This window comes from Bacillus rossius, chromosome 11, assembly GCF_032445375.1.
Source record: "Bacillus rossius redtenbacheri isolate Brsri chromosome 11, Brsri_v3, whole genome shotgun sequence".
Classification (NCBI taxonomy): domain Eukaryota; kingdom Metazoa; phylum Arthropoda; class Insecta; order Phasmatodea; family Bacillidae; genus Bacillus; species Bacillus rossius.
In genome coordinates, this window is record NC_086338.1 from 51,863,623 (window position 1) to 51,890,400 (window position 26,778).

At 39.0% G+C, this 26,778-nt stretch overlaps 1 protein-coding gene across 1 annotated transcript in view; it reads right to left on the reverse strand.

Annotated features, from left to right (window-relative positions):
• The window catches only part of LOC134536971 (leucine-rich repeat flightless-interacting protein 2), a 111,319-nt gene extending 86,652 nt beyond the window's left edge, over positions 1-24,667 (reverse strand). The window contains exons 1-2 of the mRNA XM_063377087.1: positions 24,274-24,667; positions 19,210-19,319 (exon numbers count right to left, since the gene is read on the reverse strand). Coding sequence (XP_063233157.1) covers positions 19,210-19,299 — 90 coding nt within the window. The 5' untranslated portion in view covers positions 19,300-19,319; positions 24,274-24,667. The remainder of the gene's footprint in view (positions 1-19,209; positions 19,320-24,273) is intronic.
• Between the last annotated feature and the right edge of the window lie 2,111 nt (positions 24,668-26,778).

A 26,778-nucleotide genomic window follows, 5' to 3' on the forward strand; every position in this document is an offset into this window, starting at 1 on the left:
ATTGTCGTACTTGAGTTACACCCCTTTTTTTAATGTCACAAAGCGGACTGACTGTGAAGGGGGGGAAAAAACGTTTTCAGCGGAATTTATGCGCCCATTGTTATTTGACATGTTAAATTTCGCATACTTTGTTTTGGTTTTTATGTTGCAGAAGAACAATAATGTCGCTAAATGTATTATGGTACTATTTCACACAGTATGTCAACAACATGCGGTTGTCCAACAAATCACAGAATAACACACACAGAAATGTTGGAGCTTTACTTGGTTCAAAATTTTTCGCAACATGCCACATCTACAAATGCGTCACTTTTGCAATGTTTTTTTTATTGGATTATGTGCACAAATTTGTACTGTGTTACGAAGTGAAATTATTACTGCAATAATGCCAAAATTATTAATTAGCAGTTTTGCATTTGAATAGTTGTATACATTTAACCGTCACAATGGCATCATAGTTCTCATTAACTAGCAACTAACACTATTTATTGTTTGTACTTAGACGTTATACAGTACCACGAAGTTTAAAGTTTTTCAATTAAAAAATGTACTTACAACTGGAAATTCCAATTTTCATACGTCATTATCCTTGAAATAGGTTTTTGGGGTTGTGGCAGCATTGATTTAGGCGTGCGGTGGGGTAACCTTTCCACCTGGAATTCACCCAATGAGACTTCGACAACCCCGGTGGAACACGTTACCCTAGACACTCACAGAATCGTACTGGGAGCAGAGCGAAAACAAAACAAAAAAGCTATGTTTATAAACTTACTGTTACGAAATTGTATGTAAGAACTGTCGTAACATCGGTGAAAACCACTGATGAGTAGTGAGCTTCAGTTGCTGAAATAGACTGTAATAGACGCCGTTTGAACACATTTGTGGTCAGATTCCACTAGTATGGAGCAGTAAACCACAGTGAACAAACAGAACGACCAGTCCCATTCATACAACAGATAACTCTATAGCTCGTTATGACCCCACAATATTCCATATCAGACTACAAACACAGTTACCCCTCCATCACATCAACGAAAGAGCAAGTTAATAAATTAATCAGTGTCAGTGCTAATCGAATTACAGAGATCAAGTAGATCATCAAATACAAATATTAAAAAGTGTGATAAAGTGAATTTTTTTAAAGCTAATTTTCACTTTAAAAAAATGAAATAGAACTAAATGTGTGTAAAAAGTGACTAAAAAAAAATTCACACCATTAATCAATGGAAGAGATAAATATGTCTGGAAAAATGTTTAAAATATTAAATGTTACGTAGTACGAGTTCAACCAACTGTTTAAAAAAAAAATATAGGCGTGATTGGCGAGACTGCCGAAGACAATGTACGCAGGGAAGCCTTCATTTCACAGACGAGAGAGCCACACCCGAAGTTCATGCTCGCTTTTTTTTCCGTTCTCTCTTATTGTATAAACCGGTGTGGCATTAAATTTTGCGGTCGATTAGGATAGGTTAGCTACATTATAAATACTTTAAAACATTGTGGATGGTTAGTTATATTAGGTAAGTATAGCCTACATTAAAAATACTGTAAAATATTTTTATGGTTGCTTAGCAAATAACTTTTTAATATGTAGCTATCCAGGGCTAGGAAACCGTTTGCATGATTTCACAGTATCTTTTAATGTAGCTATCCTAACCAAATCAACCGTCCACAATGTTTTAAAGTATTTATAATGTAGCTAACTTAACCTTTTACAATGTACAAAAAAAAACCGAAGATGCACGATCGGGAGTTTGGTTCTCTCGTCTGTGAAAAGAAGGCATTCCGTACGCACGCCGGGACCACCAGCCCGCCTGACGTCAGCGCTATTCCGTGACTGCTCGCTCGCCGCGCAGCCGTGCGAGCACAGACACACAGACACGGAGTCACAGAGGCGTCCCTGAGAACCCACCACGCGGTAAATACGTCCACGCGTCGATGTCGCAATATCGCCCCGCCAGGGCCGTCTGTGGATCGCTGACGTCACACACACACACACGGGGAAAATGTCGGCGAGAACGATCCGATTTTCGGTTCATCGAATCGACTGATCTCCAAGGAAGGATTATCACGTGTACGGGACATGTTTAACGTTGAAGTTTGCGCGTCTTCTATGTTGGTTTACCAACTCGAAACCATCTGCGGAAGAGCCATGGGCCTTAGAGGGGTGAACAGAAACACCATTGGAACACTTTAAGAAAAAAAATACAAACATTTCATTTTTCCGAACACTTATGTGATTTTTCCCTGTCCATGTACACTAAGGATTAATTACACATTTTTACATTAAAATTAACTAAACTGAAAAATAAGTAACAATTACTAAATTCTGGAATTATTTTGGATAGAAAAGAGAAAGAGAAAATAGAGGAAGAAGAGAAAGGATAAATCGAAGCTAGGAAGAGAAGAGAGGATAAATAAAGGAGAGGAAGAGGAGAGGTGAGGTGAGGTGAGAGAAAAGACAGAGAAGTGAGAAAAGAGGGCGAAGAGACAAGTGAAAGAGAGAGAACAGAGGAGAGAGAAAAAAATTGACTCTTTGCACCATTAGAAACAATTGGGTGGATATTATGACTGCTACATTGTGAAAAGAAGCTGTCGGGGCGTTGCCTCGCAATAGTCCGATTGGTTAGACTTTACTTTCGTTAGCACATGCTCCATGTGGACTCTTACAATAGCTTTGTGACGTCTACTCACTGAGCAATGAAAGGCATGGTTCCCAACCAATAACTCCAATTATACCAAACAACTAAACATACAGCAGAATTACCATTTAAATGCGCCTAAAATCAATGGTCATAACATTACCTGCTAATAGCAGATTAGCTATGATCGACTAGGGTTGCCAATCAAGGCTGTATGTGCATAATATTCAAGGACACAGTAAGCGAATGTCCTGATTTCTCTATTTTCCGATATTATATTTCCGCTCCCGCTCAAAAAAAAAAATCCTGCATTGATCTATACGTAACTCTCTTTCGTGCATATAGTTAGTAGATACGGTGTACCTCTTTTTTTTTTCATTTCCTCAGTAACTTTTCTAACAGAGATAAGAAAAATTCATTTTGGTGAGAAATAAGGATTTTTTTAAATGACACTAAAACTACTAAGTAAAACAAGACACCAATTCAAAACTCGCAACTAAATAAATATATTTATAACCGAAACTATTCGAAACGATCAAATTTATATAATAAAAAAAACTAAGATGGCAACACTGGGGACTGGCGCTCGAGGTTATGAATGAATCATAATTTAACAGTTCATTCCACGTAATTTAAATTTTGGATTAAAATTTTTAACAGCAATTCCTGTGAACCACTGTAAAAAATTAAACTTTTAACGTGATCGGTCTTGCACTTTTTCAACTGGCAATTTTTTTTTTTTTTTTTTTAACATCTTAAAGACTGAAACAACACATTCAGTACGCATTCACAAGTATTCAGACTAGCAGGAATACACAATAGGGGAAGCCTTCATTTCACAGACGAGAGAGCCACACCCGAAGTTCCCCGAAGTTCATGCTCGCTTTTTTTATTTTTGATTTCACAGTATCTTTAATGTAGCTATCCTAACTAAATCAACAGTCCACAATGTTTTAAATTATTTATAATGTAGCTAACCTAACCTAATTTACCATTAGTTATAATGAGTTACAATGAACAAAAAAAAACCGAAGATGCACGATCGATCGTTTGGCTCTCTCGTTTGTGAACAGAAGGCTTCCCCGCAATAGGATGTGATAGCCTTCGCGAGACCTAGCGGCGGCAATGGCAACCACGGCCGACGCAGCGCGGCCCGCCTGTGCCATCTAGCGGACGGCGGCCGAACCCGCTCGAGCGACAGCGCGCCGGCGCCGCACCTAGGTGACGTCAGCGCACGGCACGCTCCCACACCCACCCGCCAATCACCTGCTCGACCTTTTCCGACAGCGCGGGGCGTGGGCCGACCGCCGGAAGCCAGGCTTCTCGGCCGAAGACGTCCCAGGCCGCGTTTTCTGCCGTTTCGAATTACAGTCCCGCGCGACAAGCGTTACGGGAAACTCAGCTTCGTTTTTAATTATTTGTAGCGACCGGAAAAAATTCGCGGATTCATTCCACGATATGATAGAATCCAAACAACTGTACCTTTACATTGCTTCTCTGATTCGCTCACAGTTTATCTGAAGGACTTTGAGCCAATGAAAAATCTTTAACCAAAAAAAGTATCGAATCGCAAGCGTCCCAGTTGACACGTGTCACGAGTCGGTGACCAATGAGCAGGTGGCATTTGCCTGAGTGTGTAGGGGATTGTGGAATCTATGCTAGAGGTCATCCAAAGCGCGAATTTTCTCCAGTCTCTAATTATTTGACACTATTTAACTCAGTGCCATCGAGAGAAACCAAGGTAGAGGGGGGGGGGGGGGGGAAATTAGTTTGTCGGACCTCTTTTATATAATCCACATCTTTTCAAACCCAATTAAAATAATAGCTAAAGACTGTAAATGTTACTGCGGCTATAGCTGTAAACACGATCTGTGCGTATCGCATTACTTTGTATTCTATGTGAATTCTATTTGCAGTAGACTTGTATAATTTTAGGCCTATCAAGACGCGACATTTGTAAGGGGGAAATAAAAAAATCCGCTCTGACCGTGAGCTACATGGTTGATCATGCATTAATCTGAATTCGGTCGGAACCCGGGCATATTGATGAAGTTCATCAGAAATCGCTTTGTCACATGACCATCGCGTCATCGCGAAAAAAAAAAAAAAAAAAAGATTAATAATTTAAACAGGAACACGATTTACGTATTTCTGGCGTATCAGCTTGCGTGGGATTGATACACGGACGATACTAAGGTGCAGTAACGGTTATAGTCTGTCGTGCAGATCTTGCCAGGAAGAATTTTTTTTTTTTTTTTTTTTCCACAAGCGAGGCATCAAGAAAGGAAAAAGCTTTGCATCCCAAGGCACTCGAAAAATATTGCGGAATTACAATAGCCCGTCGGTCAAGTGACTGCAGCCAACCGGAGGACCCGAAAAAATTTCATCCGTCGGCCACTCAAAAAGTTTGGCAAACTCATACTTTTTCACGGACGGAAGGATGGATTATACCTGCTTTTTTAGCTGCGGCAGTCAATTGTTACTAGAATATACAAACATGCGGCGTTTGTATTGGATCGTGCGGATGTTTTTTGACGTGACGTCTAATAAATCGATGAACGCCGGCTGCACGCACGAAAAAGGATGACTCATTGTCTCGTTACGCTTTGTCCCGTTACGCTCATTGTACGCTTGCGCCGCATATATCTCTCTTCCACTCGATTGGAACAACCATCGATTTGACTTTTTCGAGGCACATTAAACTTGAAACACTCCCATTCGTTTCCTACTTTTCCTATCATCGTCCTATCCTTAACAGGATAACACAGATTGGAAGAAGTTAAATAGCAAACATGTATAAAAGTTATAGTTAAAATAATCTCTTCGTTAAAGTAATTAACATATTCGAATTAATGAGTGCAAATAAAATTAAATTTATCAATTAAATTGTAGATTTCATTTCACTCCTTATTTGTATCCATACAAAATAGTGATAATTCAATAAAAATGATTCAATTTTATTCATATAAGTACGCAATCATTTCATCAATGTTTTGTTATGACCTTGTCACGTTAAACTATCGTCCGTAAACCGACTTTACAGACAACCAATTTTTTTTTGTATAACAACGCTGCGGTTCTTAAAACTCATGTCCGAACAATTCAAACACGACTCAAGTTTACCGAGGATATGGCAGATACGCACGTGGTGTAGGGAGACCTAAGTTGCACATAAAGTTCTGCCATTCCCGATTACACCCGAACAATTCACCTTCGGCCAACTTCGGGATTTGTTTTATTTTTGCGCAGGAAAAATTAATTCAAATATTAAAAGTGGTCGGTTAGGTTAGGTACATTAAAAAACTATGGACGGTTAGTTAGGATAGTATAGCTACATTAAAATAAACAGAGAAATATAAATAAACCAGAGGTTGGCCGAAGGTGAATTGTTCGGGTGTAATCGGGAATGGCATAACTTTATGTGCATCTTAGGCTTCCCACATGGGTGTACCGAGAAGCGAGAAGCAATTGTAGCAGAAGCAGCGCGCATTCACCAAGGATGCTTTCCACACAGACGTGCGCCGAATAGGACGACCTTCACGAGCCTTAACCAGCGACGACTGCCCGAAACAACTAGTTTCATATACCACGAACGGCGGTGCACAACAGCGGTAGCCTACAACCCACGTAGTTTCGGTTCCCTACCACGTTCGTGCAATTTCGGATTTCTCTCAAAAATTGAACTTAAAAAAAAATCGAAGGGTTAGGTTAGGTCAGTCACAACATACTTGTTTTCATTGGAAACTTCTGATTTAGCGGCTGAAGTGGCGTTAATACCAAAACGCAAAACTTCTTGCAGGGAACCGAAACTACGTGAGTTGTAGGCTTCCCGCACAACAGACTGCCGGTTGCTGGTGCAAATGGCTTGGCTCTGAACGTCTTTGCCGAGCGTCGCGAAGTTGCAATCGCGCGCCAGCAAATGGAGTAACGCCCAGATGCGCGCGCAAATCAAATTGTTTGCGCGCTACTGTAATTACTACCCGTTAATCTTGCATGGTTACGTTTCCTGACCCACGTTTCTTAACAAACAAAAAAGTATTTTTTTTTTGTTATTCTCTACCATAGGTACATTCAAGTTGTGCCCAGATATTTCCATACATTCTGTACAAACTCAAGTAATGCCCTGTAACGATTAACGCACAACCTTAAAAATGCGTATTTCACAAGTTCATGGATAAAGGGACACCCCACGTGCAATTTTCCCAGACTCCTTTATTTACAGCGGTGCGTTCCGAAAGAGTTTCAAGGCGCAGGAATAAGTGTTTTCTGTTTTTGAGTTTTCGTCGGATTGCTAATTATTCTCATACGTGAAAAATGTACACGTATTGACGGATGACTGGAAGCGTGGTTCGCTCTCAAGGGGGAAATACTCCGTCGCAGGGTTGGCAGCGTGTTGCGTCTCGCGGACCTCCCGCCCTTGGGCAAGACGCCGGGCGTCACTGCGTCACTCCCCGCAATAGCGACGCCCTGGTGGGAGGGGGGGGGGGCTAGAGCTAACTCTCTCCCGCTGGAACTAACATCCAGCAGCATCGACAATCGAATGTAGCTGAAATGCCTATCTTCTGAATGCAACACTACAAGTGTCTAAAACCCGGTGGAAAAAAAAATTACAAGACTTCTGTAGATCGTTTTAATGGAAAAATTTTTCTACAAAGTTTCCTGAAAGGGTGATTTTTTAATATATTTTTTTCAACCAAAATCAAACCAGAGCAAATATAATATACAAAATTGTCTACGATTTGCATGAACGTACCAGATTTTTTTTTCAAGTTAGAAAGCTAAAAAAATTTCAGAGATAATTTCCACGTGATTTTAAGTGGACAGTCTACATTTATTTAATTTTAATATGTGACTATAAACTGAATGGAGCTGTTAAAAAAAAAAAATGCGAGCGACGGGCTGCTGTGAAGTGAAGAGGGTGAGTGACGCCTTGGCGAGCGATAGCGGGCGACGAGCGACGGGCTTCGTATGCGAAGACCAGGGCATCTCGCACGGTGGTCAGCGGACGAGCCGGTTGTTCATCACTGGGGCGCAGCCCCTCGGCGCGGGGGCGGTACAAGCCCGACAAGGGGCTCTTGTCCTCCCAGGTGGTCATCATTAGTTAGATGGAGGGAATGAGAAGGATAGCCCCTCCCCTCCACCCCTCGTCTTTAGTATTGTTACGGGCTGATTCCTAGCTGAGTGTGCGAAGAGGAGGACTAAAGGTGGATTTACGATTGAGAATTAAGAATTAAGACTTAGTCGTGAACTTACCACATGACTATGTAAACTAGTGGAATGGTTTATGGTTGTTGCTGACGGGTCGTGTGCGAACCATATGATGACTTAAGACTTAACAGAAATGGTTATATTTTATATTTTTCGTTAAGACTTAAGGGAAGCGACCAATCACAACAAACCGGAACCTTTCAGCCGGACGTTTATGTCTTGGTATTGTACCGAGCGAGGCAGTATTTTTGGTTAGAATTCGTATATTAGTAATTTGTAATCATCATCCATTTCGAAAAATAGATATCCCATTTGTCAATAACCTATTTCAAACCTGCTTCTCCATTAGGAACAATGGCCGACCATGTGTTTTGTGCTGTGATTGGTTGGAATTAACGACTTCTATGTCAATCATAAACTGGAAAATGTAGTTTTGACTTAATCGTGTGCTCGATGTTAAGTTATAAATCTTAAGGAAATCAATCGTAAACCCAGCTTGAGTGCCACAGTTTCAGTCCCCCTTCCATTCCCCTTTGGTTTCCCCCTTCCTGCCCTGCCAACGAGGGAAAGGAAGGGGTGGCAGAGTAAAACATCCCCTGCCCCGGTGGTGGCAACAAAAATTTGGAAAAACGTAGGTCTGGCCTAAATGGCATGCCATAGAGTTTGCCGAAAGTTCGTTGAGATTCGATAATATTTACGTCTAGGATAAGGATGTATCGGCGGACAAGCGAGTGGAGCAAGGCAGTCGTGTCGCGGCCAAGGTTGTCGGTCAGACGAGCTTTGGAGGGGAGCGCCAGCGGACTTTATTAACTTGTGTACAGCCAAAAAACGGTCGCAAATGAAGTAATCGTGTGTTAATAGGCCGATACATAAGACTCAGGTCCGTCATCGGCGAAGAGCGTCCACGGAAGCAGACAGCTGATCCAGGCGAGGGGAGGAGAGGTAGACGAGCCCAATTTTTTTTTCTAAAGTAATTAATTTTATGTTTACTTATGCCTACTTAAGTTCGTGTGTGACCTTTTTTGTTTCATCGACAGTTGGATAGTTGCGTCCAGTGCTGGAGACCGTGGGCCAGTCCGGAAACCGGCGCCAGGTGGGGGAATCCTTCTTTTCACAGACGAGAGATCCAAACACCCGATCGTGCATCTTCGGTTGTTTTTTTGTAAATAAATATGGCGGTGTTGATAAAAGGATACTAATGGTCAATTAGGTTAGGTTAGCTACATTATAAATACTTTAAAAACATTGTGGACGGTTGATTTGGTCAGGATAGCTACATTAAAGATACGAAGGAAAAAAAAACACAAACTTCGGGGAACTTCGGGTGGTTTGTCTCTCTCGTCTGTGAAAAGAAGGCTTCCCGCGCCAGGTGCAGAGGGAAGAGAGGGGGCAGTGGCAGTCGCGGGACAAATAAGGCGAAGCGGGACCGCGCGGGTCAGGCCGGGGTGGCCGGTGAAAGTGGCGCCGCGCCGAAGAGCGACGCCTGTCCCTCCGCCCGGCTCCATTTCCCTCGCAGGCACGCGAGGGGAAGTCTTCTTTTCGCAGACGAGACAGACAAACGAACCGATCGTGCATCTTCGGTTGTTTTTTTTGTTCATCGTAAAAGGTTACGTTAGCTACATTATAAATACTTTAAAACATGGTGGACGGTTGGATTTGGTTAGGATGGCTACATTAAGGGCCCCCGCCTCGTCAGGGGTGTATGTGTGTTAGTGAGGCGGGATGATAAGCGCGACGCTCGCTGGTGCTTCCAGCGCGGTATAGCCTCTAAGCGCAAGGCTCTGAACTGGCGCGCATTCGTCTCGTTGTCACAGGATAACTGTGAAATTTGAGCGGTGACCGTAACATTATATGGCGGAGAAATGAAGATAAAGGTGTTATGCAAGCCACTTAAGTGCTTTCAAGAATCTGTACTGATTGTTTTGTGCCTAAAAATTACTCTGAAAACACGCGTTTTAGGCATTTTAACGCTTCTAAAAATACAGTTTAAAAACTTAATCCGTAATTAAAAGTACTTTTCGGTCCTCAGCGAATTCTTAAATGCTATTCGTAAATAGGCCCCACTCGGATATCTTGAGTAGTTTTGAAATCGCGTTGTTTTTCCTGAAGCTCTGCGCACCGTGTGTGTGCCCGGGTAGGCGGGGGCCTTCAAGATACTGTGAAATCATGTAAACGGTTTCCTAGCCCTGGATAGCTACATATTAAAAAGTTATTTGCTAAGCATCCATGAAATGATTTTACACTATTTTTTTAATGTAGCTATACTTACCTAATATAACCAAACAATCCCCAATTTTTTAAAGTATTTATGATGTAGCTAACCTATCCTAATCGACAGCAAAATTTAATGCCACACCGGTTTATACAATGAGATAGAACTGGAAAAAAAAAGCGAGCATGAACTTAGGGGAACTTCGGGTGTGGCTATCTCGTCTGTGAAATGAAGGCTTCCCGCACGCAAGGGGCATACGTACAGGGTTCCCACACTACTAGCATACACATTTCCCCCAGAGTTTCCCCCTGTCCACACCAAAAAAAAATAATATTTTCCTGGCTCATGAAACATACATACTAAGAGGGACAATTCTCGGAAACTCGCAAGGAACGCGCGGGACTAGCAATGTCTGCGAACCTGGCGGCAAGGAGAGCAATCCACGTCTTTGTAAAATGTGTTTTAAGTGCGTGAGAGTAATTACAGAAGTGGCATCTAGCGGCGTGGAGTGGAATTGAATGTTTTAAATTGTCTCGTGCTTTTCCAATGCTCATTGGCCAGAATTTCCTATATTGTCATATTACATCAATTTTGAAATATAGTCTTCTGATAATTGTATATGTTTTCCTGTTTTTTGATCATCAACATTATATTTTCCTTTTTTTTATAGTTTTTATTGTGTTCTCCACTGTTTTATTTTGTTTTTCTGTATTTATTGTTCTAATATATCTTTGCTTTTGTTTTGATCACTGCTGATATGTGTATCCTTGCCCCCATATTTTTTGCCAATCACGGATGTTTGCCTGCTATAAGTACTAACCGGGTTGTGTGTCCATATATTTGTAATGAAAACCTTGTATATTATCTTCATATGTCGTACCTACCAAAAGAATGTTGGTGAGCATGTTACAAATCTAAAATAAAAAATAATAATAAATTAGTGATATCAAAGATATTGAGTTGTTACAAACTGTGAAAAAAAAAAATCTGATCACTAAGGATGACAAAGAGGAAAAATGGAGTATCAAAGTCTCATATTAGTTACCAAAAATAAAACACCAAAAACAAAAATTAATTGAAGAAATGTAACATTTTAAATTTTAGTTGTGCTCTTTGCTAAAGTTCTTAAATGTATAAATATTTACAAGCAATATAAGTATAACCTTATACAAGAAAATAATTTATGTAACCAATTAAAGTATTTAATGTCTGAATTGTTGATTGTTGGATCCTGTAATTGGTTTTAAATAGGTAAGTGTGTAGTGTATGTATGTTTTATCTATGGTTTTGTAAACAAAAAAGACTGATTGCAAATTTCAGAATATTGATACTATTGTTTATATATTTTTATATATATGTTAATAGATTAAAATATATAATTCAAATACTTATAGGAAACACATTTCAACCATACATATGTCAAATTTACCATAAAATATTTTCTGTAACAATACACAAATTGCTATGTTACCATTTGCATCAATGCTATGCAACCAACGTTGTTAGTCTGCAATGTAAAACCACTAAATTTGATCAAAATTTGAAACAAGTTTTACTGTGACTATATGAATGACTATCAGTAATTGGTAGTGCTTCACATCATCAAATAAATACCAATTTGATTAATTTAATGTTTCTCTTTGTTGTATTAATGATGAAAACAGATGGCTTTAAAATTGCACATGAATTTGTGAATAAAATACATAACCTTTTAATACATAAAAAGAACAAATTGGTATTAAAAATTACTGTATCAATTTGGAAACTAATATTTTGTTAATCTTCCTGTTTTTTTTTCCTTCAGGTTTTTGGAGTCAAGAGTTTCAATTCCCTTAGTTATCCTTGTTTTTCAAGATTTTCACTGTTTGCAGGAATCCTGGTTTAACCACCACTGAAGGACCGCGAACAAATTTAAATTATTTTACTGACATCCTTGATGTTTTACAGTGGTTGCCATAGAAAAAACCTCAAGAATGAACAACAGAGATGAATACACACACGGAGTACAAGCCACAATCAGCTTGTGTTAAATATCTACACAACACAGGAAATTCCATGGAGAGAATTTAGTGTGTTTATGCATTAATTGCCGTTGTCCATTCTTGAAGTTTATTATAACAACCAGTGAATAGCACCACTAATATACGTCCGTGAAATTAATTTAAATCAATCTTCTCCCTTGCAAGAATCATTTACAGAATAAAAAATGCAGAGCTGCTGCTGAGGAGTCCAAGAGACAAGTTCTCAGTAAAAAAAAAAAAAAAAAAAATCAGAACAATTTGCTTTTAGCATGCAGCTGAAACTAGTGGTAGTTAAAATTAGCTTGTCACACAATGGCATGCCATCTACACTGAGAGCACCATTATCCTTAAGTGGTTTACTAGCTTAATTCAGAGCGAATGCTCATGGAACTTCTTAATAAAGTCTTTGTACTACCAACAAATAATGATGATAAAAATGTCGTTGTGTACCCTTAAAATAAAAATTAAAAAAAAATTATCAGGGCTTTCGAAAGTCTTCAGTTTACTACAACATAATTATAGCAAGAGGTTTCAAAGATCCCATTAACTCTTACGTATTTGTTTCTTTGCATTTGACGTAAAAATGAATATGTAAATTACAAAAGGGTTACAGCACAAGTTAGGAGTACTCAGGAACTCGAGCAATGACTCTTCTCCGCGCGGGATCAAACCTGCTACTTCACGGATGAAAGTTTGGGTTGGCTGCACCTCACTTGCTTAGTGCAGCGTGAAGGAGGTGAGGATGTGGCAAATTTCCTTCAGACTCCACACACTCACACATACACACACACACACAGCTGCAATGCCCCAAGAGCATTGTTTTTGGTTTGAAGGTGTCTGTAATCTCCACATTGCAAAACCACGCACAAACAGACAAACTTAATGGGACAATTAATCTAATAAATATTTCCATACACTATTCATTCAAGATTTTTGCAAAAGATGATACAAAAAACTTAATTATGGTTCAGGAGCCAAATACATGTTATTCCACAAAAGAAAATCTTTTAGTGCAGGTGCTTATATTACTTAGCACCTGGACAGGCCAAACTTTTAAACATCATTTCCACTGGTATCTTCACGAGAACGCGTTCATACAAAACTATCTGCCTGAAAACACTGCAGTGAACTGCTAACCCATTTAATTTGCTTTTTACTTTGGCAGTAGAAAATAAGGCAGCACAGAAACCAAACACATCCTGGACTATAACTGACAAAAATACAAAGTAAATTTGGTATTTGCTTTTGTCAAAAATTTTGGCGTAGGCCGGTTCTGAAATGGCATGAAAAATGTGAAAAACGTAAAGTCGATCTGTGGTAATTTGCACTGCAACAATGTGTGCGTGAAAAATGCAATGCAGTAAATAAATAACTTTTAAATTATGGTGGTGCATTGTCTGCTGTTATGAAGGTGGTCAGGTCATAAAACACTGGAAAATGCATTCCAGTGGACATGAGTTTGAATCCCGGTCTGGCAATCCTGATTTTGTTTCTCCGTGGTTTCGCAGAAATCACTCCAGGTAAATACTGGGATGGTTCCTTACGATAGGTCAGAGGTCGGCAGACCGCTCATGAGCCGCTTGCGGCTCTTTTCATAGAATTTGCGGCTCTACCGCTCACTGCTCTGCCACAGCACAAAAAAAAAGCTAAATAAAATCAAACAGCACTATTACAACGCTTGTCCTAAATCTAATTAGCCTTTATTTTTATTTGTAAATAAAATATTTTAATTTTATCTCAGTTTTTTTTTTACCATTTACAGAAAAAAAATACATGTTGCAGCTCTCTAAAAATTAAGGAGAATCTGTTTAATTAATATTTGGCTCATCTTACTCGAAAGTCTGCCGACCCCTGGGATTGGTCAAAACAGATCCTGACCCAATATTCCTGGTCTAAATTGATATATGTGTCGCTGTTGACAAGACGTTAAGACAAAATAAAAGAATAGAGATATTTTTTAAAAAAAATAATTGATTCACTTTCACTTTATTTTTGCTGAATTAAGGGGAGGGCTGACACACTAACCTACAAAACATAATCTAACCAATCGGAAGCAGGTTACAAACATTTTCTGCTCCGGAATGGAACTGATGAACCCATGTTCTCTGTGCCAACAAGTAAGATAACGTGCATGACAGGGTGTGTCAGTCTGCTCAGCTAGCAAGAAGGCACGAGCAGACTGCTCAGCTACCGAGGAGACATGAGCAGACTGCTCGGCTACCGAGGAGACTTGAGCAGTCTGCTCAGCTACCACGAAGGCACGAGCGGTAAGCTACCACACGAGAAACGGCAGAGCACCGCAGCCGGGGGACTCACGTCGCAGCACGGAGGGCTGTCTGGAATCTCCGGCAGCGCACCGCTGGAGTCGGAGTGAGTGCGGCGCAGACGCGCGGTCCACAGGTGGTAGTTGAGCACGTAGTGCGCGCTGCTCAGCACAAACATGGCCACGGCCCCCATCAGCCCCGTGCAAGCACCGGCCCTATCCCCGCAAGAGACGACGCCAACAATCTATACCAGTTATTATGTACTATCCCCGTCTCTGCAACTCCCGACACTGCATTTATTATTACCAAAGCTACGCACAGTCCCTATTCTGTCCATTGACGACGGAGTAACTTCGAAACATCACAACACACCATTTACTGCCCCACCAGGATTACTAACTATTCTGAAATATCTTTCACACACATTAATGGTAGGTCAGTTAAAACACTCCTCATCAGCATAAGCAATATAAAATCGCTACAACCACTTTAACTCGGAGTTTGAAAACTATGAATTCAGCTGCGGTGGTCAGACCCGCCCGACACTGCTTCCTGCTCTTCGCCGACAGCCTGCCGCTGTCGGGACGACACCTCCGAACATCCTGGAGCCTCCACATCTAATCTTAGCGCAAGCCTCCGGTCGCACCCCTGCCCGCCCCCTGGCAGGAGACGGAGGAGAGACGAGGGGGAGTCCTGGAGGAGAGCCGGCCGACAGCCGCTAACGCATTCTCCTCAGGCGCGAGCCTCGGCACACTCTGGCTCCCGGCCATCGCTCGGGCTGTCTCCGCTGGGTCGCACACCGACTCACGGCTGTGCCCAGACCTCGCAGTGTGCCCACGTGGCCACCAGGCAGTGGCGTAGCCAGGATTTGTGTATGGGGGGGTGTTAAGAAGCATGGCCCCCCGTATTACAGCGGGGGCCCGGGGGTCCTCCCCCGGGAAAATTTGGATTTTAAGGTGTAAAATAGTGCTATTTTAGCAGTTTTTGGTACTTAAATTTAAATATTGTAATGGTAAAAATTTTATTAATTTTAATACGAAATTTGTTTGAGTGATGAATAAGAAGAAATTAATTAAAGATTTGGTGCTAGGGGGGGGGGGGGGGGGGGGTTGAACCCCTAAACCCCCCCCCCCCCCCCTGGCTCCGCCTCTGCCACCAGGTAACCAACATGAATGTCGCACACTCCACTACTGAACCCGAGAAAAACTATTCATCACGTGTTTATTTAAAAATGCAGTTCCTTAGTAAAGCATTTACTTTCATTACGTATCACATGAAATTTTCATTCAAAACAAACTACATCTGAATGTTACATAGAAAAAAAAAATATCTTATTCATTGGAAATATTGTATATTTTTAAAGAAAGAATATATTGTAAGATGTTAAATAATTACTAAAGGTTAGTCCATATACTATTAACTACATATGCAATGATTATTCAATAACAAGCTTATAACAATAATTGTGAAAATGTTGATTTTATAATTTCACAAACAAAATCCTTTACAGCTTTAGGCCTACTAATGGAAGATAGAATATTGACCCTACCGTAACTCCAAATGAATGAAAACTTTTCCAATGTAGGTAATTTAGACAATTAACACACAAATTTAAATTCTCCTTTATTTACACATACAAAATAGTCCCAGAAAAGAATTTTATTTACAAAACAAAAATCAACAACTTGTAAAAACTCCAGTAAGGGACTTCACAAATCATCATCATCACATCTTGACTTCATGGCAACACACACACACACACACACATTCTAGCATTCAAAAATTGTGAGCAGTTCCAAAAAAAAAAAAAAAAATCAAGTGCACTTATTTAACTCAACAACTAATATTTGAATTATTGTTAAAAACATTTACACAAGTAAAATGCTGACTTACAAGTGTGAAGTGTTGTATATGAGGTAAATCTTGGGAAAGGTTTCAATGTTATGTAGAAGGCTTACATTTGTATAATAAATTAAATATTATGTAAAATTATGAAAAAAACCCAGATTTCTCGTCATGCCATGCAGGTACGAGAGCTGGGTTTGTCATCACAATGACTGACTGTTTTTTTTTTCCTCCCTGGAAGGATGCACCGAAAAACAACTGCCACTACATTCCCAGATGTATTTTTAGTCTGCTGGAGTCTTTTTGTTTTTTGTCTGCGCGGCGGCGAGGGATGGGAACGGCAGCAAAGCCGCAGTCTCCCGGATGACGTGCCGCGGCAACATCTCTCTTATCTCCAGTATCTCTGCATAAGCCCAGCGTATCTTGAGGGATACTGACACGCTGTAAAGATAGCCAGCGCTCCACCAGCCATCTTCAAGTCTCTGCGCGCAGTGCCAATACTTAAGCCTTATTTGAGGAAACGGCGTGTGCAACTGTATTGTAAGTTTCAATTTTATTACATTCAGAGCAAGCTTTGGTATGTATTCAATCATCACTTTTTTTTTTAATTGAATCTCATATACTCTATAGTCTTGTGTTATGTAACGCGCCTCAAATTTGAAAGTTCTCACAAGTAGTACCAGCGGGTCCATGAATCATTTTGCCACTGTTCTGTCAGCAATGTTCCTAAAGAAACATTATATGTTTCTTTGAAAGTGACATTTGGAAAATGTGTACAACTGGTACTGCTTTTGGAAACTGTCAAATTTTAGATAAGCGATATGACACAGTTTTTATATAAAAATGCTATTTCTGATTATAAACTTAAAGTCATGATTTACATTTTGATAAACTCAAAACTTACTATGTAAATATTTAAGAAAATGGGTTGTAAAGAACCTAATAACATAAAAATAGAAGCCTACTTTTTGATGGTTTTTAGAAATTATAATTTTTTTTGTACTGCAAGCAGATTAAAATTTTATTTTCTATGTAATGAGAAGAACACACAAAACTCATTGTGTAAAAACAAGAAACCCCATTAATTACTCCTCTCTGATGAACACACTGTGGTTTACTATGAGAGATACTTCCAAAATATTTGAGAAAATTCTTGAAGATTTAAAAGTTTCGATGCAGGATAACAAAATTATTTTCGCTTAACATTAAAATTTATTTCTTTAAATATTTTTTCGTTATTTTTTATTTAAAACATGCAGTTGAGGAAAACAATGTCCGATGAAAACTGTGTGCCTTTTTTGCAAAGGCTTGGAAACCAAATTTAAACAAATAATGCAATTACCAAAATAAAATTTGTATAACTTCCTGGTGGTTTATATAAAAAATATATTTAATTTTAAATATATTTCACTCTAACTGTATAAAATTAATCATAACATTGACATGTTTTTAATACCTACATGATTAAAACAATACTTTAACTACTCATCCACGCCTTTCCTATCAATATCAGAAACTATGCAACCATTTGTTTCTAAATAGTTGGCAGACAATTTCTTTCGATAAGTCACAATATAAAAAAAAATCCTTCAAGAAAATTTGAGTTCAAATGGCCAATATTGTATCACTATAAAATTATGAAGTTTGTTTTGATAAAATTGTATTTTTTAATAATGCTCAGAGTGACATTAAAAATAAGAAATTAATACCACTACTGATTTACTTCTCCTACAAACACATTAAAATAACTGCAATAAAAAAAATACTATATTCCTGACTAAGTTATTTAACTTCTACCCTGTTCCAAACTAAAACACATAAATATTTCTTTTACAAATTAATGTCTGAATACATTTTGATTTTCAGCAAATCCATTACAAAAATAAATTACCTACAACGCAAATACACTCTTACATTTTAACGCAAATGGGTACTGTTCATTCTCCTAAATTATTGAATAATTGTATTCTTACTTAGACATAATACGTAAGACTTAAAATCAAGAAATCACTATGGCCATCAACAACTCACTTGCTTGAACAACCATTAGTGGAAATATTATTAGACTTACCTTTGTGTGTACCGATTGAATTAATATGATTATTTAATAATAAAAAATCCACTACAAATTCTACTATCCACATTTGAAAGAACATTTTTTATTTTTTTTATTTTTTGAAAAACAAATCTTGAAAAGAAACATGCAAATGTACAATAAGGCTCAAACAGCAAGTGTAACAGACACTCAATATTATTGCTGTAGGATGTCTTATGTTCGTGAACCATATTCTAAAATAACTTTGCAATTATGACATGGTAAATATTAAGCTAAAATACTTACCACAAAATATTTTCAACGAATATTTATTCCAGCCATTGGAAAACTTTCCCAATGTACGTTATAAATACAAAAAACATAGGTATGGTTTCAGATAAGCCTGAACCGCATAGTCGATAAAAAGTGTTTCTAGTGCACAGTCCGATGGCGTCGTGAAAGACTGCTACTGCAACCAGGGGCGCAACAACTAAATTTCCAAGGGGGGGGGGGGGGGGCAATATTACTTTTTTTATAAAGAATCATCAATCCCCCCCCCCCCCTTATTGAAGCGGGGGGTGGGGGTGGTCCTCCCCCGGGAAAATTTGTATTTCAAGGTGGAAAATGGTGCTATTTAAGCAGTTTTATTATCTAAAAATTGATTACACAGCACTTTCTTTGCCCCCGTTTGCCCCCACTTCAAGGTTTCAGAGGGGGAGCCAGAAATTTCTCCTGGCGATCGAGGCCTCCGCGGCCGGGGAAACACCCGGCGCTCGGGCTCTGTGTCTGCCCGTCGCAACACTCATTTCGGGTTATATAGGGCTATAGTGGTGTCTCGGGAGGGAAAAAATACATGCCCCCCCCTGTTGTTGCGCCCCTGACTGCAACACCCTGTGTGCGACGCTACGTGAAACAGCATGCAGCATGCAGCATGCAAGCAGCGCCGGGGCCCGGGGCAGAGCGGCAGGCGGCAGCACGGTACCTCTCTGGCGATCTGGTCGAGGGCCTGGTCCTCCACGGAGTGCCTGGTGGCGCCCCGGCGCCGGCCGCCCGTCGCGCCGACACCGTCCATGTCTCACCGCCGCCCCGAGCCTGCAACGCCCCCAGACCACTCCCCTCGCACCGCGCTCCACAGACACCGAGCGCCGGCGTCACCAGCGGAACTACCGAGTCAAGGCGATCACCACAATTGAAGTCAGAGTTCACGTTAAAAAAAAAAAAAAACTATTTAGGATGAACTCAAGTGTAGACAGTAAATTGTAATTCCTTAACACTTTGAACTCTAACCTCACGTCAGTCGTCAGGCTTGTCATCTTAAAACTCCCCATTCCCATTCTTTGTCAAAAGTCTTGACTCTCCAACCCCTTGAATAGCGTGACATTATTCCATGTCACATGATTCAAAGGATTGGAGAGAGACACTCGACAAAAGGTTTGGAAACAGTAAAGGTGAATGGACTACTTGGATCTACATAGGAGTTCGAAGGGTTAATAATATGCATGGAGTTGTTAAAAACACATCATAATATTTAGTGATTAAAACTTAATGGATTATGCAGTATAAATTAATACTGCTTTTCACTAGAGCAGAATAGAAAATAAGGCAAAATATGTATATTTTTAAAGAAAGAATATAATGTAAGATGTTAAATAATTACTAAAAGCCAGTCCATATACTATTAACTACATATGCAATGATTATTCAATAACAAGCTTATAACAATAATTGTGAATACCTATGTTAAGTTTATAATTTCACAAACAAAATCCTTTACTGATTAAGGCCTACTAATGGAAGATAGAATATTGACCCTAACGTAACTCCAAATGAATGAAAACTTTTCCAATGTAATTTAGACAATTAACACACAACTTTAAATTCTCCTTTACTTTCACATACAATATAGTCCCAGAAAAAAATATTATTTACAGAAAACATTATAAGTAAAATTTACAAGTGGCCTGATAGATATCATACAATACTGGTTTTAATTAAATACTGACCAAAAGCTAAATAGACTTTTATTTCATAACTACAAATTCAAATACAGTACATACTTAGGCTCAACACAAACAATAGGTACTGTTTTAGGCACATGTAAATATGTTTACCAACAGTGTGCACGTTTATGGTTTATCTAAGCACTGCATTATTTGCCCATTTTTTCATGTTGTGTGTAGTGTTGTGTGTAACCATCATTAACTCTGACGGACTGTGAAAATTATCTAAGGGCTTAAAAAAAACCTGCAGTTTATGAAGTTAAACATCTCCCCAAACACACTATTATAAAAATAAATTTCCTGGATTCAAGTGATTGCGTAGCCAGAGTTTGGTTTGAAGACCTATAGCCTACATGTTTATACACGTCTTCACATATATATGCATTTTTTGTATACGTGCATACACTTCTGCACATGCACATGTTCACATGCAATTAATAAATCAATAAGAATAATTTTTAGCAGGATGTTTGCCATAATGACTTAATATGTCTTTGATTACAATAAAAATCTTTGTAAGTACAACATGGACCGTTTCTTAAACAATCTGATAGATTATGTTATAGCAGTAAAGTATAAAAATGTCTGTTCGTCTCGTATGCGGTCCTAAATCATTCATCCGATTGTGATGAAACTTTGCGCACTTGATCTTCAAAACATGAGGAAGGTCACTGTCTACATGAGATTTCGAAAATTCACACATTTAATTTAAAATTTACCAACTTCAAATTATCCACGAAATTTCGAAAAACCACCCGTCTACATTTTCCACCACTTAAAGTGTACTGGTACAACTTGATAACATCCTTCACACTTCATGTACAAAAGAGGAGGGAAATGACTATATTTGATTTTAATAATAAAAATTCTTATTGAATACCTACATGGTGTTTTAAAGAACTATCTCCCCCCTTTCTGACCATTTTAAAGAGAAGTTTTTACTCCTTGATGAAAATTTTTACGCTTTAATGTTAAAAATAAAAATAAAATTACTACTCTTAAACCTATCCTTGTTCCTTGCTACATGAAATTATTAAATAACTACCCCCATTACAGTTTCTACCCCTTAAAGCATTAATTTTGCCCTTCTAGATAAAATTTTGCACACTTGACATTAAATATAAGAACACTGCTTATCTACATCTGATTTTAACAAAAAAATTAATTGAATGCATGAGATTTTGGTATACTACTTTCCTTCTGCTCTCTCTCTCTCTCTCTCTCAACCCCTTTCACACACTCATACACACAAATCACCCTTTTCTACCCCTTCAAATAAAATTTGGGCAACTCTTGATGTAATTTTACACACTTGACATTAAAACATACTATATTAAAAGAACATTTCCTTCACCCTGTGTTTCATTCGGGCAATGCTGGGTGTTTCAGCTAGTCACTAATAAAAACACAGTTCCTAATACTGCTATTTCAGAAACCAATCTTGTACATTTGTGGAAAAATTTCTAGTTTATTATTTAATTCACCCTAACTTGTGTATCCAATTTATTTTTGAAATGTAAAGGTAAGGTTGTACGTTGCATAACTGACCTCCGAAACAATAAAGGGCCTACAGACCACTTGGTTACAGACTCTATGCTCATGAGTAGAGACCTGCAAAATTCGCGGATTCATTGACCTCTAGGATAGACTCCACAGTTCTTTAAATACTCGCGGAAATGACACCTGTTCATTGGCTAATGACGCGTGAGACGTCTCAACTAGGCTGTCCGTAATTCGGCACTTTCTTGGTTTAATGTTTCCCATTGGCTCACAGTTCCCCGGATAAAATGTGGGCCAATCGCAGAAGCGGTACGAAGGTATAGTTGTTTTGATGCTAGCCTATCGCGAAATGAATCCGCGAATTTTGCATGTCTCTACTCATGAGTAATACAGCAGGCGGGGATTGAACCCACAATCTGTGCTACATGGCTTAGTGAGCGATCATTGCCGCGATGCCACTACATCTCCAGACAAGTTGGCCTAGGATTTTTAAGAGTGAAAATTTCAGTTTTCATAATCTGGCAAAAATAGAGACCACGCAGACTGACTGCCGACCTCACGATGCACCTCCATTCTGTTCTTGTCCTGAGCAACCTGCCTCCATTCGTACTTCCTCACGTCGTCTCGCCACGTGTTCGTGGTCTACCAAGTGGTCTTCCAGTTGTCACTGCCTTCATTCGCTGCTCACACGGCATCCAGCAACATGCCCTGCCCCTCAGTTTCCGAGTCACACTGGGTTCTTCGAGGAGTCTATAAAGTTCTTCATCTTCACGCCATCTCCAACCATTTACAACTTGTACCACCCTAAATATTTTTCGAAATATCTTTCTTTCATATACTAGAGTTTTTCTACAGTCACTTTTAGTCTAACAAAGGGTTTCAGTGCCGTGTGACAGTTCAGTGACAATGATGAAATTGTAAGCTCTCAAATGAGTATTGCTTCACGGCACTCATGACCACAGAATTTCAGCTCATGCTGCAGTCTTATCTTATAAGCGTTTGCGATGCTCTTATTGATCTCTTGTTTTAACCATGTGCCCAGGCATTCAAAGTTCTCTACTGTAAGCACGTTTCAGTTTACCTGCTTGTAAAGGTTTATTTTGTCCCTTCCTCCTAGATAGTTCTATCACAGAAGAGTTCCGTAATCTGGGCCCTGTTTGTCCGGATATCCGGTTAATCGATGCAAAAAAAAAAAAAAAAAAGGCAGATTATAATGTAGAATCAATAAATTTTGAATTTTAACCACAATTATATCTTCTTTGTTAACTCTACATCAGTTTGTAAGTAAAAAACTTAGGTCTACAGCTACATTAGTATTAATACTCTAATTAAGCTATAGGAAAAGATGTATTTATGAAAAAAAAATTAATTTTTATTGTTTTACCTATCCAAAATTTGCATTACATGCAATTTAAGGCAAATTCTGTTTAGTGTGGAAGTTTGCTAATTCGGACAGAGGTACGGGCCAATCTAGTCTAGATTAGCGGGACTACTGAAGCTGTATTTTCTCAGCGTTTAAGTTTGGTCCAACTTTCTTCATATTCCTAACCAGGTCATCTACCCATTCTATCACCTCCTCACCTCCACTGCAATTTAGTCAGCATGAGCTAGCAATGATGTTGAATAGTAATGGTGATAAGGCATTTATCTCTCTGCAGCACTTTCCACTCATGTGCATAGGCCTAAGAATTAGGCATGCTAGCGGCAAAGCAGGTGTTTGGCTTTTGTACCAGGTCGTCAGATTACTGTAACATGTGCAACATTTTAATTAAATATAGTAGACCTAGTATATGAATGTAAAATTCTAAAAATCACACCCTATTTTACAATATAAATATGATAACAGTGCTACCTTTATTTTAATGTAACCAAGAAAAATTAATATGTATTTTATTTTTCAATAAACTAAAAATACAACCCCAGTTAAACATGCGTTGACTACTTAGCCATTCTTCATTTATACATTTATTGGTGAAATTCTTACTCATCAACTATATACTGAACTTCCACCCAGAGGCAAAGAGTTCCCCCCCCCCCCCCCCCCCCCAAAAAAAAAATTCACTTTTCCACACCACGAGTTTACTCTCACTGCCAATAACCTCCCCTTTAGCCTATTCCACTCTCGTACTATCCTCGCCCAAAATGAATACCTCCACCTAGTTACTTTCCTTTACACTCTCTGCATCATCCACTCATGGTACCTTGGTGCCTCCACACCCACCTCTGTGAACTATCACAATGCCAAACAGAAAATTGTATAATTAATTTCTTCTATTTTAATTCAAACATGCACAGCAAAAAAAAAAAAAAAAAAATGAGGTTATGGTCTGCAACATACGCAAAAGACATTTTGTGTAATGTAGATAAAAATAATTGGTGAACGTATTAGTTTTAATGCTGTTTTCAAGTCCAAAACAAAATTGATATTGTTTTATGTTTCAAAAATTTGCAATTGGGGGGAAAAAACATACAAATCCATGATAATCTTATTCTAACATGGATGATTAAAAAGAGTGAAGTGTTTCAACCCAAAAATTATTACTCACAAATCACAGCATCCGACTTCAACGTCATGTGTCCCTGTAGCACATTGTTTACGAAATTTGAAACCTCGCAAGTAATCATCTGCTATAAATAATCAATTTCAACACGACCTTGTCACTGACCAGCTTGCTTTAACAAACGTAAATTACCGTACACAAACATTTTTTAAAAATAGTAAACAATACTGCCATCCTTTTTGACCACGACATTTCACGGACATAACAATAAGGTTGATTTCATTCGTTGATTCCGAAATTACTACATTATCGACACATGTGTAGTTTAACATTTATACCTCCTTCTTTTCATATTGGCTACTATTTATTTACAAGCAATATCGTTAGAGCGCAGCACAGTCCAAAAAGTTACTAGCACCATCTGTTAAGTACAAACCATACATTGTTGGTAAAGGACCTCAACCAACTTCCTAGTCAAAAATAATAACAAAAATAATTATAACACAAAATAAAAATTATTTTCCTATAATTAATATTGAACTTTAAAAAAATTAACCAATTGTTGTATACATTTGCATGGAACATAAACTAGTGCCAAACCATGAAAATGGTGCAGCGCTTTTATTCCATTAGTAATAATTAGTCAATGGACGGGGAAGATCATTGTTAATGATCTCCTTGTCAATAAATAATCCAAAATTAAAAAAATTAAAACAATAGAATCTATTAATAACAATCAGTTAAAACAAAATGTTTATTAGTGAACCAAATTATTTTCTACAAATAGACTTAAGATTTTTTCGAGTCGTTTCAATACAAATTTAATACACACAACTTTCAAACATTATAAGATGTGGCTCTGATGGTAACCATTTAATGAATTTAGAAGTTAAATCTCAACACTGTTTCTGAAAGCAGCCTGCATTGTTGTTTCTAACAAGTTGGGGAAGGGGAGTGATTGCTGGAGACAACCTGTGCTGTGAGTTTGTAATGTGAATGCTGAAAGCCCAAGATAATCCACAATGATCATTGCCACGCAACGCGACTAGACAGGAGCTGCTCAATAATGCCTCAGCTCCAAAAGCAAACAGCCAAGGCAGTGCTTTAATAGGGTTAAAGAAGGGAGGTAAAACAATTGTATTATACATACACACATACACAAAAAACAGTGTCATCACCCGAGATTGTTTCATCGGTGCTAGGGGTGGGTCTAGTACTTTACTGGATTGGTATTACGATAGAAATGTAGAGGGGGGGGGGGGGGGGTTTGCTAACTCGTAATATCTGGCCAAAAGATGCTGCGTGTTGTCGGCCAGAGTGTGATACACTAGACATATAGACTGAAGAATATTACTTGTTCAAAGCTGGCTGCTAAACTGATTCACTGCCCATAGTCTGCAAAATATGGTTAATATGTGTCCCTGACATGGGAAACTCAAAATAATACAGGCTAGTTTCCAAGACACGTTACTTTTATTCACATAATAGTCGTGCAACAGTTGTACATGTGAACAACTAATGCGCTTAACACGAAGATTGATTACACTTAAAACATGCTGGTGCCATTAGGAGTCTCGTCATGGGGATTGGTTGCTGAAGTTGGCCATAAGTTCAGGAAATATAACTAGAGGGCCAAGCTCGGATGTAAGAGCCTCCGAGGTGATGTATGCATTGTTAAATAAATGTAAACTTCTTTATCATGGAGGGGAAATGGACAGTAATCACAGACTCAGCATGGCAAAGTGAAATTAAAACTCCAGGGTTATGCCCTGCACTAATAATGACACAGGTTCATACAGTGGTAATTAAATAAATAGATTTTGAGATGACTAATAGTTATCAGAATGACGATCAGTAAAATTCAAAAATGTTTTTTTCGATAGAAAGCAAATATATCCTTGGTTGGTGGCCTTACTCAGACTGCTGGTAGCTACAACAAGAAAGGTGGGGAAATCACCATTTATCCATTTCCTTCTTTTATGGTAAACTATAATATTCTGATGTTGATCCAGCTGCCTCCTAGGATAATTTTCAGAATGAGCTAGCCCACAGCACCATCCAACGAAATACTGTGCACTGGTACACGAGATTCTCTCAGGGGAATATGTGGCTGAAGTAGTGGCTCGCGATAAGTGTTGGCTTTCTGAGATGTTAAGGCCATTGAGGATGCCCTAATTCAGGAATGAAAAAATACTGTTATAAACACTACATTTATTCGTAACTGCACGACACTGTACATTGTGCTGTCCAGATTTCTAGCCTGTTGTGTGAGTGAGCAAGTACTTGTCGCGATGCACTATAGATGCAGTACAGGTATAACAAGCGGGATGATTGATTAAAGTACATGAGTTTGAAGTGGTCGGTGCGCGTCACTTGAACTTCGCGCCGCGCGGCGGACTTCGGCGCTCCTTCCCTTCCTACCTTCCCCCCCCCCCCCTCTCTGCGTCCAGTGCTGTGTTTTGTCTTCCCCTCGTGAGGTGTCCGCGCATGCGCGTGGCGCCCTCTTGCTTAATTAAAACTAGGTGTAATGCCTTGAAGGCTCTTCTTGTT